The 19,552-nt window shown below is 39.4% G+C and overlaps 1 protein-coding gene across 1 annotated transcript in view; it reads left to right on the forward strand.

Moving 5' to 3' along the window:
* The first annotated feature begins 2,000 nt into the window (after window positions 1-2,000).
* sema3ab (sema domain, immunoglobulin domain (Ig), short basic domain, secreted, (semaphorin) 3Ab) overlaps window positions 2,001-19,552 on the forward strand; it is a 29,526-nt gene continuing 11,974 nt past the window's right edge. The window contains exons 1-4 of the mRNA XM_061721972.1: window positions 2,001-2,779; window positions 13,602-13,762; window positions 14,176-14,238; window positions 18,527-18,646. Coding sequence (XP_061577956.1) covers window positions 2,662-2,779; window positions 13,602-13,762; window positions 14,176-14,238; window positions 18,527-18,646 — 462 coding nt within the window. The 5' untranslated portion in view covers window positions 2,001-2,661. The remainder of the gene's footprint in view (window positions 2,780-13,601; window positions 13,763-14,175; window positions 14,239-18,526; window positions 18,647-19,552) is intronic.

The following is a 19,552-nucleotide window of genomic DNA, read 5'->3' on the forward strand; positions in this document are numbered from 1 at the left end:
TTATTCAGGCAAGTAAATGAACTTTGAGGGTAGGGGCTTCAACTTTCAAAGGGGTATCAAAAGATCTAGGGCTGCCCCCACTTCACAGCCCTCATAAGCCCTGCTTCCAAACATACCACACCTCTCCTCAAGTTAAAGGACTCTCCCCCTCGCCTGCTGTACTCACACATATACACAGCTGAACTTTGAGATGGTTAGGGTACCGTGGGCACTCTGCCTCCATGAATAGAAGAGTTTAGACCATGCTGAATTGGTGCTTCAGAAAAGGGCATTCTCCTCGAAGCACTCAACTTCTTTTGAGCTCTGTAAAAACCCATACATAGTCAAGGATGTGCGCCTCTTCTATTGGGTCCGGTGTTTTCTTGGTATGAACTTTAGCTAGGTGGTAAAGCTGAAGGTAAAGAAGATACTAACAACTTTACCAGACTTTGGAACTACAATGATAAAAAAAAACAAAAAAACAAACAAAGTCCTGCAAAACAATATAGATGGATTGTTTCCTCATTCTGATTAGAAACTTCACAAATTTGAATTCATTTGAAGAGCACGGTTACCGTAAAAAATGAATAAACGTCAAGTGAAAATATTAGTGGAAATTGCATCGAAACTGAGAAGTGGAGGTTGGTGCAACAAAGCTTCAATAATATAACCTACTGGAACGCTTTACTTTACGAACTGTGATTTAGTGCGTGCTTGTTTACCATCGACTCCGTGTTCTGACTTGAACCTCGGAGCACCAGCTCGCATTAGCATAACCGTGAGGCCCATCCCTCTCTACAGGATTAGTTCAGCTCTCCTCCCACTGTCTGATGGCTCTTTATACAGATCGACACAGCCTGTTAGGGGCCTTAACCACACCATTACCACTCGAGTCATTATCATTCACCACAAGCAGGAATCAGCTCACTGAGACTCTGCTGTTTAGCATGAGACTGACATCTCATTTGGGATGGTTTAAAAGAGAGAACTCCCCTTTTAGACAGTGATGGAGTAACCGGTAAATTCCCAACTGATCCATCTTTGTGCCAAAGTGACCATTTTAGCTTGTTATCTGGCCTTCTGATGTTTTTGTGACACTTTAAGTAATACCCTTTTTATACTACGTGCATTACAATTTGTAACCTGTCTCAGTATGTTATACTGTTGCTAATGGAGGTTTGTACATGCGTGTTTGTTACATATGATTTTGGGAAAGATCATTGAAACATTGAGAATGATTTCTGCGTGGCTTGAACTTGAGATTGAACGTAAAATGATGTTAAATTCAGAGTAAAGTGTGTTTGTGAAAGTAAAGTGGTGCCTTCCCAACGCAGATGAACGGAACAAATGTATTTGCCTTTTTATCCAGATATCATTGCGTAAAGAGTAAAATTTCTGTGATATCACGTTCACTACCAAGTCATCTGACTGAGGTATACTAAACAATTTAACTTTCCATCATAGAGGAGTTAGATAGATTTGGTTTCTTTGTGATGGCACAATCTATTTTAATTATTTTATCTACCCAGGAAAGTTAATTTGTAATGCGATCACAGATTTTCTGTCCTGGTATCTAAAATTATGGCAAACTTAAAAAGTAGATCTCATTTCAGTATCCATAGTTCAGTCTTTTTGTTCTTGATAAAATAAATAGATGGTGGAGGGTTGGTATTATGCTACTCAGTTTCATGTAGATCTATAATAATCATACATGCACAATTTGGAAATAAAAAACATACATATTAAAAGGTTGGGAAAAAAACAGCTTTTGATAATATTCCAAAGTTTTTTTTTCCCTTTTTCACACTGTTTCTAACCTCTCACCATGCCCTAACCTTTCCTCTCCGAAACAGCATACAGATTTCTTTTTTTTCATGTTCATTTTTGCTTGCTTTCGCTTTTTTTCTCCCGCCTACACTACACGGCACATACACTGCATTTCTCAAACTCTCTTTCTCTCTCTCTCTCCCACCGTTTCTCGCACTCTGACTGTGCTGTCTGCCTCAGCTGTTCTCAGTTGCACTGAGTGCCTTGTGCTGTGGGGGACAGAGCAGAGCCGCGCTGACTGGGGCTGAGCGAGTTCAGAGGAGTGTTGAGCAGAAACGGAGAGGCAAGATAGAAGCAGAGCCACTAAGGATTTTGCTTACCAAGCACATAGGATGAACAGCTGAAACAACCTGGACCTGTTTACTTTCGTTAGCCGAAGGTGCGACTGAGTGATCATGTGGAAGGCTGTTTATTTAGAGCTACACGCTGGTTTGGTACCAGGGCAGAAAACTACGGCAGATATACCTAGAACGTCTTAGAAGGGATTATGATGAAAAACGCCTTTGCATGCTTAGTTTGGTTAAGTTTTCCTTTGACTTACTGCTGTGACAAGCACACTTGCAGAGACACTGATACATAACCCCCCAACTCTGCTTTGCAAGTTCTGTGTCTTCTTGAGTTGGACTCTAATTTTGGCTTTTGACCTCTGGGACAGGAAAGGGTTTTTTGATCTAGCAGGGGACGGAACCCGCTGTGAGCCAGCCAGGGCTGACCCGCCGACATTTTTCCATAATTTCTGGACCACAGGACTGTTTCTCGTGCCACCACGTCTTCCTGCTGAACCAGATCTGAGACTGACTGCACAGGAGTTGTTTATTTAAAGGACCTAAGCGGAACTCTTTTTGCCCCAGGACCATGGGCTTTCTCTGGGGCATGATTATGCTGCTGTGTGGGGTGGCTCTGCTCAGGGGGGACGGCAGTAAAGCCCAACAGACCAAGAACAACGTCCCACGGCTAAAACTCTCCTATAAAGGTGTGTACATGAGTTTTTATTGTCCTTTTTTTTTAAAGTAAGTTTCCTATATACATCTTTATAAAGGGTTTAATTGTTGAAGGTATGAGTGTGATCTGGGGGATCTGCTTTGGCTGTGGTTATCTATTTAAGTACCGATGATTTAACTTTTGTAAATTTGGTCTTTACAAGTTGGTATTATTTTGAGGGATTTCAGGTTCATGTTTTGTTATATTAAGAATGAATGCTTCTCTGGTCTGTGTGTTTTGTTTTATTTTATTTTTATTGTACACGAAGCATTTTTATGAAGACAATTTAGTGCATTTAAGTTCCATTACATTTGAATGAACATGGAAAAAGATTTAACTGTGGTGTTGTCATGGAAAGCTTGTGGCAGTGTTAATGGTTTAGTCTTCAGCTGAGGCTAATAAATATGATTTAGTGGGACTCATTAATTACGCATGCTATTATCCCACAAAGAGAGCTGTTTCATGGAGTGAGTAACTTCACGTCTGAGACGTGCCAGTCTAATGTAGCTCTGGTCCGCTGAAGTAATTAATATAACAGTCAGACAAATTCTCTTTTCCTCTCTCTGTCGCTGTCTTGATCAATTGCAGCTGTCAGTTCTGCAATGAAAAGCATTGCAGATATGGACTCCCAAGCGGATGAGCATCATTTAGCCTCCTTTCTCTCACTTTGTATATTTATATTAATTTCCATGAATGTCATTTTTCTGCTTTATTCTCCCCTGCATGGTAATTATACTCTGGATAACTGCTGCAGGTCTGTTTCACCAGATGGCTGTATCAAAGTGAAATGTTTCTCAGAGCACTGGGGGATCTGTAATTATACACAGATACACACACATATAAGTAAGTGGCCATCTGTACAAAGCAAATGATACCTGTGAGGGTATCAGTCATTTGAAACCACAGGCTGTCAGCTTGGTGAAACACCTTGATATCTCTATTGCAAGTCTTCAGGTAGCATTCTGGCCGGTTTCGTTATTTGGCCACAATCTCTCCTTTCAATATTTCCATTTCTCCTCATTTGGATTTTGGCTGGAGAGGACGATATTTGGCACCAGGGTGACTCAGGAGTTATTTCCTGAGTATGCTGGGATGTATAATTTTCATGTCTGCAATGTGGTGAAAATATTCTTTGTGCAATACTGCTGAATTTCTAATTTCTACTGTAGATCTCTACAGCGACTCTGGATCATTGCATCATGAATTAAAATGATTATATTCATTATTTATTACCCCAGTGATAGAAATGGATTTGCTCTTCAGGAAGTCAGATGATTATCTGTACCAGTATTAAAAGTCTGAGAGGATTTTCAGTGCTGAGGATGCAATGGCTGATGACTTACTGTACACATGGGATGGTGAGGAAAAGGACCTCTGACCCCTGCAGGTGACTGGAAAAAATGTGCTCATGCAGACGCTTTGTGTCTGTATGAGGTGATGCTTGAATGCGTTTTCGTCTTTCCCATAGACTCCACTCTTGAGCACAGCAGGAGACTGTTTATATCAAGATCGTGAGCCAAAGCAGCAGCTTTCTCCTCCCCGGTGTGACAGCCCCCTCCTCAGTGACCAGAGGCACTTTGAGTCATACATACCAACTTCCTCGTTCAACTACCCCCACCGCAACACACACAAAACCTCTGTGCTAAACCTTAAGTTTCCAACACATCTTTGAAAGTGAGGGTCTAGGGTTAGGAGGCCAGTGGAGCACAAGGAACGATAACAATGCTACCCCACTGCTACCTAAACATGGACTGAAACCCAACTGTATCAACAACTAAGTGACTGGTTGATGATATGGATGTATGGGTAGGTGGCCATGAACTTAAGGTGCACACCAGCACCATAAGTCACTGTAATTGTTTCAGAGTAGGGCTGGGCGATATATCGAGATTTTAATATATATCGATATATTTTCAAACACGATATGGTACGAGACAACATCGTTTATATCGATTTTAAAAAAATAAAAATAAAAAATAAAAAATAAAAAATGTTGACTTTTTTTTTTTTTAATGATTTTGATATAGCTTATTTTGTGACAAATTGACTTGAATGTTTTATTTGAGATTTGCACAAATGTTGTGTTATTTGCACAACTGTCAACCTCAGTGGAAAAGTCTGCCTGTTACTGTCTACATTGTATTAATTGTACAGTGTATTTTAATTTAATTGTTATGCAGGAAAGGGATATTTGTTTTATTTTATTCAAGAAGTATTTTTATTCTATATATGCAGGCAGTTTATTTTTATTTTATTTGTTTTATACATTTTGATATTGTGCAGACCTCTGTTAATAAAGGAACCTGTGTGACATTTGGCACGAGGCTTTGTATTAAAACTGACTGTTTTTTTTAAGGGTTTGCCTCAGAAAAAAATGAAGCTAACAGAGATGCTATGCTATAATACTTTGGGGGAAACCCCAATTAAGGCACAGAAAAAATATCGAGATATATATCGAGTATCGCCATTTAGCTAGAAAATATCGAGATATGACTTTTGGTCCATATCGCCCACCCCGATTTCAGAGTATGTTATACTTGGTCATAGATTGGAATGAGATTGATCCACAACCTCTTGGTAAATGAGTTCTTCATAGATTGAATAAAGAATCCAATGGATTCAAAGTTTATGGGTCACAAGAAGCAGCGACTATGTTGTTAGCTGTCCGGGGAAAGAAAAAGAAGCTACTTGAGTTTATAAGATGTTGGTGTTTTGCCAAAAGTACTCTCTTTTTCCTGACCTGTCCACCCCTTTCCTTAAGGAGCCCAGGGCTTGCACAGAAAGCACTCAGTCCACAGACACGCAAACGGGCAAATACATTCACAGCAGCACAATGGAAGTCTTACTTATAAATACCAGAGGGCAAAAAGAGAAAATAATTGAGGGGGGAGAAAAAAAACAAAAACATAAAAACTACATTAGGAACCATTTAGCCTGAACAGACACATGACCTCTCTTTAGCAATTAGACCATCAGCTGGTTTTGGTTTCTTGTTTTCAATACATGGTGAAATGATTTTTAATCAGAGCTGGAGCATGAGGAAGTTTTCTAAAAGACCATTGGTCCATGATTGCGTTGAGAATTTCAGAATGGAGTTGGGTTTCTGAGGGTGTGTACAGTGTAAATTCCTCAAGAATCTGAATGGTGATGGAACCGTATTCTGCAAGCTTTGAGCGCCGGATGATTTCAAGCTTTCTCTCAGATTTGAAATATTCCGCCTCAACTGTCTGGAGGATTCCTTTCACAATGTTTCGATTTTATTTGCAGTTTTCTTTTGCTGCAAGGGATTTGAAATCATTCTTTATGTCACTCAAGATAGACATGGATTCTCATAAATCTTCTCTGCTTAAGTGTGATTATGCAACTTTCAGTCCCCATTGCTGTTGCCTCACAAGCGTTCATTGTCTCACACAGATCTATAACACAGTTGGAAAATATTGCTTTCTTAATGCTGGCATGTGACAAAGTCAGTACAAAGTATAAGGTGGTAAATGTCTGAAAATAAGCAATTATTAATTTAAAATACTCATCCCTTTTTTTTCCACCATCATTTGCAAGTGCTTAACTCTAACAAGCATAACATCCCAACATCAAAAACAGATTTGTATAAATTTAACTCAGAACAGGATTATGTTATTGACATGTTAGACAGCAGTCATTCATTGTTTTCCCACTTTGAAAAAATAGTTGCTAATCTGTCTTTTTAAAAATCAAGAGTCAAAAGAAACCAATTTACAATGTACTCAAGAGCCTGAATCAGTGTTTTCCCACATTTCTCCTTGACAATGAACACATTAGTTGAATTATGTTTTTATTCCTGAGGCATGAATGAAGCGCGTCCTTACATGTAAATGACCCAATGATATGTTACATTTGATCAGTTTGCAACAATATTCTAAGGGATTGAAGCCTGAGTTTCCGTGTACAGTACCGACATGTACGGGTTGATATTAAGAAGTGTATCTGCCTTTTCTTGGGAAGCACTTAGATAACACTCCCTGTGCCTTCCAGTTCAGTAAGAAAAAAAAGACAGAAAGATGGAGAGAATGCAGGGTAAAAGAGTTTATTTTTGTCTGTCTCACATGGGACTGTTGATCCTTCCCTTCCATTGCATCGGCCCCGTTATCGTTCTTTCTCTGTCTCTTTTGTCTCTTGTTTTCCATTACTAACCCCAGTGCTTTGCCTGCAGCTGGTAAAAAGGAGAGCAGACATTTGCAGGGATTTAGACAGGTATACCTCAACAATTATGGGGTAAAAGGGAACATTTGCACAAACTGACAGGGCGGCAGCTGACACCTGTTACAAGCCACTAATTTCCCCATCCACCTGTCAGTCTGTCTCTTTCTTCCAGCGTGCAGTTTAGAAAACCTTCTGTTAGGCAACAATTTCAGCAAAACAGGTTTAATATAGTGGGTCATCCTCTTGATTTTCTCAGAAAGACGTCCCCTGAGTTTCCTGAGAGACATAATTTAGATAAAATTGCAGATTAAATAGGAGAAAAACCAGTGGAGCTTTATGTATAACACCCTGTAGACTTCTCTGGAGGGGACACCTGTTCAGACTTGTACAGCCTACTTCTGCTGCAACTTGGAAACATCTTTTTTTTTTATCTTTCCAGTGACACAAAATACAGCCTGCTGCATAAACTCAAACACACACACACACACACACATCCACGCACAATGCCCAGAGAGTATCTCTCTCTGGATAATTAGCTTATAATAACTTAGCAGAAGTCTCTGTTGAATGGTCTGTTGCCATGGACACTACACCCATAGACAGTCTTTCACAAACCAGAGTTGTGTGTATGCATAAGGAGGATGGATGTCGAGAATCTGGTCTTTCTGTCTCACAGGGACTTGGTTTGTGGGTAAATGAAGTGCAGACATCAGATCTGTGCAGTTTTCTAAAGATGCCTAACAATTTTCTATAGTTTATAATATGATGTATTATTATGTGGCAAATAATTATTTGTTATTCTAAGAAATACAAAATATACACATCATACACAGTCAACTTTTTCTAATGCTTGCGGTTCATTTTTAAGGAACAAAAACAACATTTCCTCTTAGGTCTTCCTAGCAACTCATCAGTATGTGTCTACCTTGTTGAAAGTTCAGCCTCATTTGATAGGAAATCAGGAAGTAAACACAAACATTTGCAATGCAGGCAGATGGACGTGAATTCTCCATTCTGAGATTAGATGTGACTTTTGAATGAATAACATATACTTGAACATCTCTTCCCAGTGTCTACAACACCGTTCGGCCAGGATTGGCTATTGGAAAAGATGTAGAAACTCTTTAGAAAAGTGTCGGCCCTTTTATATGAAATAAACACTTGTGACAGGATGAAGTGAATCTCTACGGCTCGCATGATCCAAACAGTTTACCAGGGAGATAATGAGTGCCGTTGTCATCATACTTAAAACCTGTCTAGGAAGCTAATTGGCCTGATCTTTTGTGTTTTGGCCACAAACCAACGAGCTGGAGCCCGGCAACACTTGTTCTCTTGTGATCTTGGGATCTCACAGGAATCTAGCAGCTCTGAAAGGCGATGAAAGATCATTCATTAATTTGTGTTTACCATATTAAGAAACCACTTAAACTGTACAATACTGTCATAAATTCCTGACAGGTTGTAAGCCCGGGGTGGGAAGGAAGTTCTTTTGCCCACCTAGCAACTTGGCAGCTAGATTTGAAACGCTACCAGCAGATATGTTAAAAGGATAACGTTTTTTAAGTTTAAAACACATTCTGGGCTGTGCTGCCACAGTAATCTGGAGGTGAATTATTGTGTCCCATGTAAAATGTGCGGGGGAAACTCTGGATGCAGTCTCTATTGTGGAATGATCAATAATTGCCTGGTTATTATGTGTTTTATTATGTGTTTTATGTAACCACTACAGTGGCTGGTAGGTTGTGCAGTGACCCACCGCTACACAAAGTAACCCACATTTGGCGGATGGCAGGTTCTAACCCTGCTGTAGACCCACTCAAACCCTCTCAGGCCCGGGTCACACTGGAAGTGCAAGCACAGCGATCTGGTTTTGCTGCGGTTTGGTTCCATCCCCAGTGTGACCTCAGGTCTCACCGGGAGACTTTCCGAAACTGAGTGCTTCCGTGCGCCGACTGCTTTTCTAGATTCATGATATTACGAATTTACCTGAAGGTTTCAACATCACATGAGAATCAAATTTGATTTGCAAATGAATTTTAATTTGAATATAGTCCCTCATATGCTTCCATATACCTAGTTATTAGTTTTTCTATTATTGTTTTTGAATGAATGCATAGCCAACTTTTTTTGAAACTATGAATATAACTTTTGAACTATGTACAGAGGAGAATTTGGAATTACATCCAGAACCTACTTCCCTGTTAGGGAGCTAAACAGTTCCAAACATAACTGATGCATCTTTGCGCTGCTTGGCCTCAGTGTTGTCTCCCACACACAGACAACATTCATATAGGTGTAAAATGACCCCAGGTATTAGGCAGAAATTACAGAGCTGTCAAACCAGGGCTTAAGGTGAATCCATTCATCTATACTTTTATGACTCGGTGCTTCTTTCCGTTCTTAACATTGTAGGTGTGTCATGTGAAGCCAAACAACTGCTTTACGATGTTAAATTCCAAAAAGTCACGATTAATTTACACAAACAAAAAATACAAATCAATAATATATCAAGTCAAGGGCAACTTGCACAGTATTTGATTTATAGAAACATAATGCAAGCTGAATCTAAATATCTGCAAGTGCTTATTCAGTTGCTGTTGGAGCAATGTAAGTTAGTCATAAATAAAACCACCACTGTATGTCCAAGAATACCTTCACATCCTGAAAGCTTTAAAATGTAAATGCTAGGTTTAGATCACTCTTAAGTAGGATGTCAGACAGCCAGAGAGCTGGTCCCACAGTTATCCAGTTTAACAGGAAATTGTCTCCCCAACAGCACTGACATGAAACCAACTAAATCACCAAGACCTTAACAATATTATGAATGTATTCATATTTATTGTAGATGTAATTCTATGCACAAGGGTGTGCATTACAGTAAAAAAAAAAAGAAAAAAAAAAAAACATTTAAATCCATTTACTGTCTTTTGATATTCATCACTACCCTGTCTTTGCTTTATTCCATGTTAAATTGTTGTTGTGACCGTAATGATCCAATACAGGGTATACCTGCTGGGTCCATTGTTATCTTTGGACAGAGACATGACTCAGTGGAAAGATCTCACTGCTTCCACAGTTTTAAACACACACACACACACACACACACACACACACACACACACACACACACACACACACACACACACACGCACACGCACACGCACACGCACACGCACACGCACACGCACACGCACACACGCACGCACACACACCTTTTTCTATGAGGAGTTTGCACATTGTCTCCAAGCTCCAGGGTCGCCAGTTTTTTTTTCCCACAGTCCAAAACACCTGCCAGTTAGGCTAACTGATGATTTAAATTGTCCATATCAGTGAGTGTTTGTGCTGGTTTGCAGCCTGACCAGGGTGGACCCCTGCCTTTTACCCAAAAAGAGCTAGATTAGACTCCAAAACACCCCTGTGACCCAGAAGGGGAAGACGCAAGTTGATGGTGGATGGATGGATAAATGGATGGGTTATAATTAGACAGGTGTTTTCAATCAATATTATGTCAACCAAAAGTGAAAATGCTTATCTACATTTAATATTGACAATATATGTGTGTTTCCACGTTCACCAGAGAGAAACCATTTGATGCTCATTAAACTAGAAAAGGGTAGGCTACAAAATATTTTTTTTAAACTAATCCTGACTAATAGCACTTATTTGCTTTAATATGCTCTAATTACCATAATCTACTAAAGTACATTGTTAAAAACACATGGAGTATTTAAATAATTTCAAAACTCATTAATGTTTATCGCATAGGTAACGATGTATTGAGGCTGCTCTTCACAGGCACCAGCACTTCATAATTCAGCAGTAAAACATAGATTCAATGCTACATGGTGTTGCTATTAGTTGTAAAAAACAAACAAACAAGGGAAGTAGATCATATCTTCTTAGTTTTCTGAGATAGCAGAGGAGCCACAGGGAAAGGGCTCACAGGGGTTGCTTTTTTGTAAGATATTGAAGTACTGTTTACATTACATCAATTACATTTTGTCTTTATTTAGTACTTTTATAGACTGTTCGGCCGAAAACCACAACAATAAAAGTTCAGTCTTAACAAACTCAACTCCAGCTGCATCTGAAATGAACAATTTGGTGATAAATTAGTGTTATGAGTCTTTGCACTAAGCAGCATGAAACTGTTCTCCCTCAAAGGGCCTCGGGTTGCCAGAACACAGCTACCTTAATGCAGCCGATGAGATAGGCTGACGCTCTATACAATCAACGCTTAAACATAAAATTTGCCCGAGTCTCACTTTCTTTGTTCAATATCATACGGAGGCCCAACGGCAGTCATGTACTCCATATTTCAGGGTCTGCGGAATACCCCTCTTTTGGTCATACAACATAATTATTACTCACACCTGATTACAACAGAAACAACAACAATGTACTGCAAGTAGGAGAAAAATGATTTTCTTTGGAATTATAGAAAGAGAAACAAAGATGTTGTGGCTCCTTCAAATATCCACACTGCCAATACCAATGCTCTTATTGTTTCAACCATTTCCCAGAAGTTCAGCCCCTCCCAGGGATTCTGCAGCATGAGTTTAACGTTCATCCGTGGAGCACTGAACAACGATGACTTGCATGGATATATATGATTTATAACAAGGAATTCTAAAAACAATATCATCCATCTGTGAGGAGAACATAAACAGCAATGCATCATTTAAAATGGCAAACTCAAAATCTTGCACTTAGTCCAAACTGTTGCGAAAGGCCATGAAGCAAGGAGCTCAAGACAGAAAAGGTTAAGCTACTCGGTTCGGAGCAATGGGCTGCAATTATTTGAACCCAATATGCAGAAGACTTACAGAAACATTAAGTTGCCCTTACTGCAGCACAAATAGGTTATAGCACGTTTTTAAAAGCAAAGATTCTAAGATTTGCTAACTCATATGGTTTTAGTTCTGTCTTTTTTTATACCCGCAGGACTTTCCAGCACCATTTTATTATTTTTACTACTCACTTTTTATTCTTCTGCATAACATTCATGACTTAAGTTGTAATCTTTACATGCTTGTTAAAATGAACAAGCTTATGAATGAGTAAAAGCAGTATGATGCCCTTTCTTCCTGTTGTTGTTATCTCTTATTCCAAATTTGCTTTAGCTTCTCGCTCTCTTGGGTTCTGACACACTTCAGAGACAGGGGCAAGCTCCCTGCTAAAACATTCATGGGTGTTTTTGTTCTGTGTTTTTAACTTCTTTGCATGAACACAGGGACAGAAGGCTAAACTAATTTCCTTTATGTTTTGTGTATTTCCACCCTTACAATGTGGATGGTCAATGAATGTGGTAATACTATGACCCCATGGAGAGAAGGGATGTTAGAAGGTGAAAATGAACATGCGTATGTGTCTCTGTACATCGAAGGCAGGGGTGGCCAATCCTGGTCCTCGAGAGCCCCTATACCAGCATGTTTTAGATGTTTCCCTACTTCAGCACACCGTGATACAAATAGCTGTGTCCCCAACAGAGTCGTCCAGCCCTTGATGACAAACTGATGATGACCATTCATTTCAATCAGGTGTGTGGAAAGCAGGGAAACATGCTGGACAGGGTCTCTCGAGGACAGGATTGGCCACCTCTGGTTTCTTAAGTCTAGATACATCATTGTAACAGTTTTGCAGGACCATAGCCTCTTAGCAACACACTGATTAATTTTGTGAAGAGTCAACGCACCACAAAAGTAAGAGGGACATACAGTTAACAAAGACACATCATTAGACTAAAGGCTGAAATATGCTTCTGCGTCACACCAACGCAGAGCACACGCCGCAGCCATGACGCCGTGCTGAACCCTTCTGACTTCTCCGTCTCTCCATTTGGTCGCGGTGCAGTACCCCCCGCGGCCACTAGTTAGCGATCTTTTTCTGAATGGTTTATCCGACTTTTTCCGGTCGCAGTAAATCAAAGAAATAAGGACAACTATTGTGCAAAAAACAAAAACAAAAAAAATCACACATAAACGAAGAAAAGAGCCCTGGAAGTTCACTACTGCTTCAAACCGGAAACCGGAAATGCTTCGCTTTCAAACGAACCAATCACAGCCCTCTCGGCCTGCGTGTGTCGGCGTCTCCTCGACGCGTAGTTACAATTTTCAGGAGGTGCACGTCAATGACGGCGCAGGTGACGGCGTGTCCTCTGCGTCGATCCAAACCACACGCCGTAGGCACGGCGCCATTTTGACGCAGAAGCATAATTCAGCCTTAACTGTTCAATCTGCATTAACTCATTGAATCTTAAACAGAAGCACAGTGACAAGGTTCTGGTTGGTTTTCTGGTTGGTTGGAGTCTCATGCAGTCTGCTGGACCTCAGTGCTGGTTATGCATGTCAAATCCACCCTTTACAGTAGATTTTAGTCTTGAGAATGTTTTGAAATGGAAAGGGAAACGACAGCGTTTACATGCTGACAGAATGATGTGTTTGTATTTTGCAAGCAACACACGAGTTGGAAGGCTTTCAGGTGTAAATTTGAACCTGTGGTCACACAAACAGCCTTTTGAATTGAAATGAATATTGACACTACTGATTTGACCTTCATGCACCCAAAAGATCCTGTTGATTTGCTTGCCGCAGTTTGTTTTTTTTTAAATGATCTTTTTCAATGTTTTTCTGCAGAGATGTTGGAGTCTAACAACCTTGTGACATTTGAAGGCCTCGCTAACAGTTCAGCTTACCACACTTTCTTGTTGGATGAGGAGAAAGGAAGATTGGTGGTGGGAGCCAAGGACCACATCTTCTCTTTCAATGTCCTCAATATCAGCAAAGATTATGCACAGGTAAAAATTGCAATTTTGCATTCTGCATATTGGATGATTTTCATCCGTTCACAATTTTTTTGTGTTTTTTTAGTATTTTGACCGACTTTTTTCATATGACTGCTCATTTCCATCTGGAGTGCTAGGTTCAGGTATCTTGGGATTGTCTCTTTTCTGTTTCCACAGAAAGATACTTCATATATATTTTAAACCAGGGCTGTTGCACAAAATCATCTGCTGTCCCAGGCACGTTAGCTGCTCTCTGCACACCTGGATGAATAATGTAGTAAACTGGAACAAAGTGGATAACAAACAGCGTTGTTCCCCTTTCAGCTCTCATAAACACACATCTGTGCACAAGAGCTGTGGCTCCGCTGGCTGATTCTAGGTGGGGGTGACTCTCTCCTGACTTTACGAAAATGTTTTTGTTGCAGATCCCCTGGCCGGCTTCTCTAACCAGAAGAGACGAATGCAAGTGGGCAGGAAAGGATCTCTCGGTAAGAGCTGAACCTGCCTCTAAAGTTGTCTTTTTACCTCTGCACTCGCACAGGAATTTAAAACCTCTGAGCAATGTGGAACAGCTCAAACCAAATCCCTTGGTTTCATCAACACAAGTATTCGTTAATGTGTCATCTTAATGATAGACGGTACAAGACATCTTAATCTCAGAGCCATCACTGATATTTTTCTCACTTGTCAAGCCTCTGGGCATTCTTTTTTTGGGCGCTTGCTTTCATGGATAAGCAGTTTTCCCAAAGTATATTTGTGGCTGTTCATCGTCAGGCATGATAACAAATCTAGACTTATACAATTATTGTTTCATTTTAAAATTGGTCCTTTCAGTTTCACAACTTTGTGGCATAAGAAGAAATGCTTTACGGATCTACAGTATTAGCTCATTGTGGCTAATTACCCAATGTTATGAAGAGTATTCTAACTGATGTTAAATGTTAATGCTTCCAGCAAAAAAAGTATAAGACTACACATTTTTATCATGAGACTAAAAGACAAATATTTAATTATCTGGAAAATGTTAAACCCGTGGCTGATATTTGTTTAGGCTTAAAATATTTAATCAACTTTCATTGAGCTCAAGATAAAGGTACTGTAGATGCTAAACAAATAATGAGTTGTTGTCAAGATTCAGAGATTTTCAGAATCCTTACTTCACTCAGCTCTTTCATGACAAGCCAAGCATCACATCTTGCTTCTGGCCAAAAAATATTCGGAGCTGCTCGAGTGGTGTGGTGAAACTCTATGTACACACACTGAGTGGCTGTCTTTGCTCCCTACGAACATTGTTGTGAACTCTGTCTTCCAAAAGAGCCTGAGGCAAAAGGCTACAATGTGAAATCGTGGTGATGGTGTTTGCAGCCCAGTTTACTCACCAGAACAAGCCAAGAGCCCCTGGCCTTTAGAGCTTCTCTGAGGTGCATCTGAGGGCTGAGAAGTCTCTTTTGTGTTTTTCTATAAACATAAAACAGATGAACAAGATTCCATGAAGGGTGGTCAGAATTTTATAAAGTTGGATGAAAATGATGATTAGAGGGAGGTGGGGAAAGAAGGAGAATCTGCTAATGCCCCTTGATCTACTCAAAGCATCTGGAGGTGAAATAATGATGGGGAAAAAGAGGTAAATGTGTGTTAAAATGTGTGGCAGTACATCCAAAAAAATGGGAAAGTGGTACAGACTGCAGAGCTTACCAAATCTGCTTTATATCAGTGCTTATTATTAAAGCAAATGAAAACCTGTTATATGCAACATTTCTCTAATCTGTGCTCAGAACCAGATGTCTGATACCGACTAACACTTTTTCTCATCTGACGATCACGTCCTAACCCACAAAATATTTTCATTATATGCCTGGAAAAAGACTAAATTGGGTGTGATTGCTATTTCAAATATCCACACTCATTATGCTGGTGATATAAAAAAAAAGAAAAGAAAAACAATCTCTTAATTATTATGATGTACATGTGAGGGTTTTGAAAGCCATCACGATGGGAAGAGATCGTGCCAGTACCTGCAGCCAGTTGTAACAAAAAAGGCATCCTGGAGTTAAACAAACCTGCATAAAAATCCAGGGACAGAGAACTGCTTAAACAATAACAAAAGCTTGCACAAGCAAGGATCTAGTGAGCCAGAAAAATCTAGTCATGCAGAATTTGCGGTATTATTCTGTGTGTGCTTGCTATGTTTGCTTTCTTTTCTTTTTCTGTTTTTGAATATGTGACAACAAATTCAATTTATCTGAGGTCAGGCCTACTTTGGCATGTGCTGCCAAAACAGAACGAGCTATACCACAGTGCATCAGAGCAAAGAAAAGAAAAAAAAAAGTAAAAGGTTTTTTTTAAAAATGAGACAAAAGAGACTGGTAGACACGCAGTCATGAAGATCAGTATTGTGTTTTGCATTTCTCCCTTAGGCCTGCTTTATTCTATTAGTTTTACAAGAGTAGTATAATGGTATAATTCTCCTAATGCCCTCCTTGTTATTCCACAGTAAAATTTTCTTCTGTATTGATTTCACAACATCTCTATGAGAACCTGCCAAGCTGATTTCCATAAAAGGAGTTAAGTCGAAAGTAAAAAGGTTTACACAGACTGGATCATGCATGTCTGCCAAGATAACACTAGACGGGAAAGCATTGTACGTGGAGAAAATAAAACACAGCATTACAAATGATGACATCGTTTGGAATGTTAATGACACTATCTACTACATCATAACTTCTCATAGAAATGTTTTTTGTTTTTTTGGAGCCAATCTCAGTGGAATACGAAAAACTTCATCTGTTTTTTTTTTGTTTTCCTCAATTTGAGACATAGGCAGAAAGAAACGCTGGAAAATAGCACAATGTAGTGCTCAATAAAAGAATGTTATGTAACATTTCACAAATAATGAGCTTAATTGGCACTGAGGCACAATAACTGGGTATAAAAGGGAGCGTCAGAAAGTTTTTCACCAGAACAGATGGAGATGGCTTCACTACTCTGTAAATGTCTGCTTGACTAAATGCTTTAACAATTAAGGTGTTAAAGATAAAACTGAAACACATTTTTAAATTGTATCTCCTATCTTATTAAAAGAAGACATGACATTTAATTTTTGTCACGGTTTGTTACCTCCTGTTTATGGCTGCGTCCGAAATCCCATACTTCCACCCTAGTGAGTATGCAAAAACAGTATGTGAGATTTTTTAGTGCGTCCGAAACATTAGTACGTACGCAATAGTATGCGCTATTCATACTCATACCGGAGAAATGTATTAGTATGGATTGATGTACACTAGCTAAGCAGAAACTTCCCACAATGCAATGCAGCGGTGTTTGGTTGCTAAGTACTGTGCAGATACGTATATGTCCTAAGTATAATATTAAGTATAATAATATTATTATATAATATTAATATTATAATATTCGTATATAATAATATTATATAATGTCATCTTGTTTCGGCCAGAATAAACGGGAAATAGCGGAGCGGTGCGCTGCTACTGCTGCTGCTGCTGTGACAGGAGTTGTTACCATGGTAACAACTCCTCTCCCAACAGCAGGAAGTGACGTGTGCGCTCTGAATAGTACGTCCGAATTAATGCATACTACTGATATTTACTCAAAAGTGTGCCGAACTTAAGTATACTTTTTGAGTATAGTGTGGCATTTCGGACGCAGCGCATGTCTTTGTGTTTGAGTTCTTGTTTGATGTTCCTGTTTTTCATCTGCCCTGATCATCTGCACCTGTGTCTCGTTAACCCTTGTGTATATCTGGTCTTGTCTTTCTCTTGCTCCCTGCTGGTCTGTACCGTTTCCTCCCTCCGTGTTTTCCACGTCAGGTTTTTTTCTTAGTTTTTGAATCACGTTCACGTTCTGGTTTTTGGTATCCTGCTCAGCAGCGTTTTGGTTTGGTTTTGTTAAAATAAACAAATGTTTTTGGGAACTCCTGCATCTGGGTCCTACTCCAACCTCATCCTGACGCTTTTACTATTTTCATTGAGTACTGTTTGTTGTTAAATTCACACTAGCAATTTAAAATACACGGAAAGATAACCAACACAAGCCAGGTTCAGAAATGCCGTCCTTGAGCCACTTTTCTTGTTGTCAATGCAAAGTTCTAAATCTAGCATCTGTCACAGCTGTATTTTCAGATAACATAGCGTGGGCACTGTTAGTGGACATGCATCACATTCAATCAGTCATTCCTCAGAATGAAGACTCTAAAGGCTTTCTTAAATATGAAACAGGTTTTGTGTCAAGGTTCTGATTGAATAAATCCCCACTTTCAAAGCCTACATAGAGATATTAGAGGTGAAAATGATTTAATCCCTCTCCCTAGAATCCGTTCAACTCATTCAAAAACACTTAGATAATCCCCAAAGGAAAATGAATTTCAGGTGAAGGTTGAGGAGGATGTGGGAGTTTAAAAACAACGGTGAGCTTGGTGGTCAAAGGATATCAGAAGGTGTGTCGGACGCGATGATAGACCCATATGCAAGATAGAGAAATTGGAATAAACGGCATACAGGATTGAGAATGAGTTAAAAACGTACCTCGAGATGATTGCCTGAAGTAGCTCCAAGCAGCCGCCTCATATATCGTCAGAACATTCCCGTCATCCAGCTCGTTTAGCAATGAAGACCGTTTGATTATCTTAGTAAGACAATACAAAGTTGCTTCTGTCAAATCTTACTACAGCATTAATTCTGGGATTAATTCTGGGATTGTAAACAGATGTTATGATTTAAAATGAATCCTGCTTTGTCTTTTCTTTCTTTGTTCCTTTAGAGAGAGTGCGCAAATTTCATAAAGGTGTTGCTGCCGTTCAACCAGACCCATTTGTATGTGTGCGGGACCGGAGCGTTCCACCCTGTGTGTTCCTACCTGGAAGTGGGCAAAAAACCAGAGGTACAGACACCATTTATTCATTTATTTCCATCACTGTCTGCCCTTATGTCAGATACAACAATACATATATACCCAACGATGTAAAGCGAGTGAATTACACACTGTGTTACATTATAAATGATTGTACTTTGTTTTATACCCCTTGAGTGTGTGTGTGTGTGTGTGTGTGTGTGTGTGTGTGTGTGTGTGTGTGTGTGTGTGTGTGTGTGTGTGTGTGTGTGTGTGTGTGTGCCTGGTGTTCATTTGAATATAACAAAATTGCTCTTTTCTCCTCTAAACGTCATAGGACTTTCCGATATGAGCTTCTCATTCATTAGAAGGCTATTTCCAGACAATTAAAGGGAGGAAATGTTCCTGAAAAAAATCCATCTACTTTGTGAGGATCATAAACTACAGATTTAATTAATTTGAGCGCTAAGGTCACAGAGTCAGAGTTGTGATTAAATTTGTTATCCTCATTCTCAGTTCTCTCCTATTACAATATAATCCGTTGGTAAAAACGACAGTGAAAAGGTACATTAAATTGCACACAGCACCATTTCTGTTTGAGGATATTTGTTCTCTGTATTTCAGCAGTGGGAATCATTACAGATTCCTTATGTGCTTATTTGAAAAACATGAGCACAAGAACTTTGGTTTCATTTGGCGAAGAGAGTCTTTGTGAAACATTTGGCTACATCATAGTTTTAAACTGTAGTCTTGGACCGAACCAAAACTAATTTTCACAGATTACGGCTGTATTATCGTCATCTGGTTGTCATGAAGTGCTGACAGCTCAAAGGGTCCCTCAAATGATTTGCTTCTGAGAGTCATCAAATGTTTTTTCTCACAGAAAGTAATGTGCATCTCGGTATAGAATAGTTTCCTAAAGTTTTTTTTTTTTTTTTTGTGGTTTGCTGTATCTTT

The sequence above is a fragment of the Cololabis saira genome, chromosome 5 (genome assembly GCF_033807715.1).
Source record: "Cololabis saira isolate AMF1-May2022 chromosome 5, fColSai1.1, whole genome shotgun sequence".
Classification (NCBI taxonomy): domain Eukaryota; kingdom Metazoa; phylum Chordata; class Actinopteri; order Beloniformes; family Belonidae; genus Cololabis; species Cololabis saira.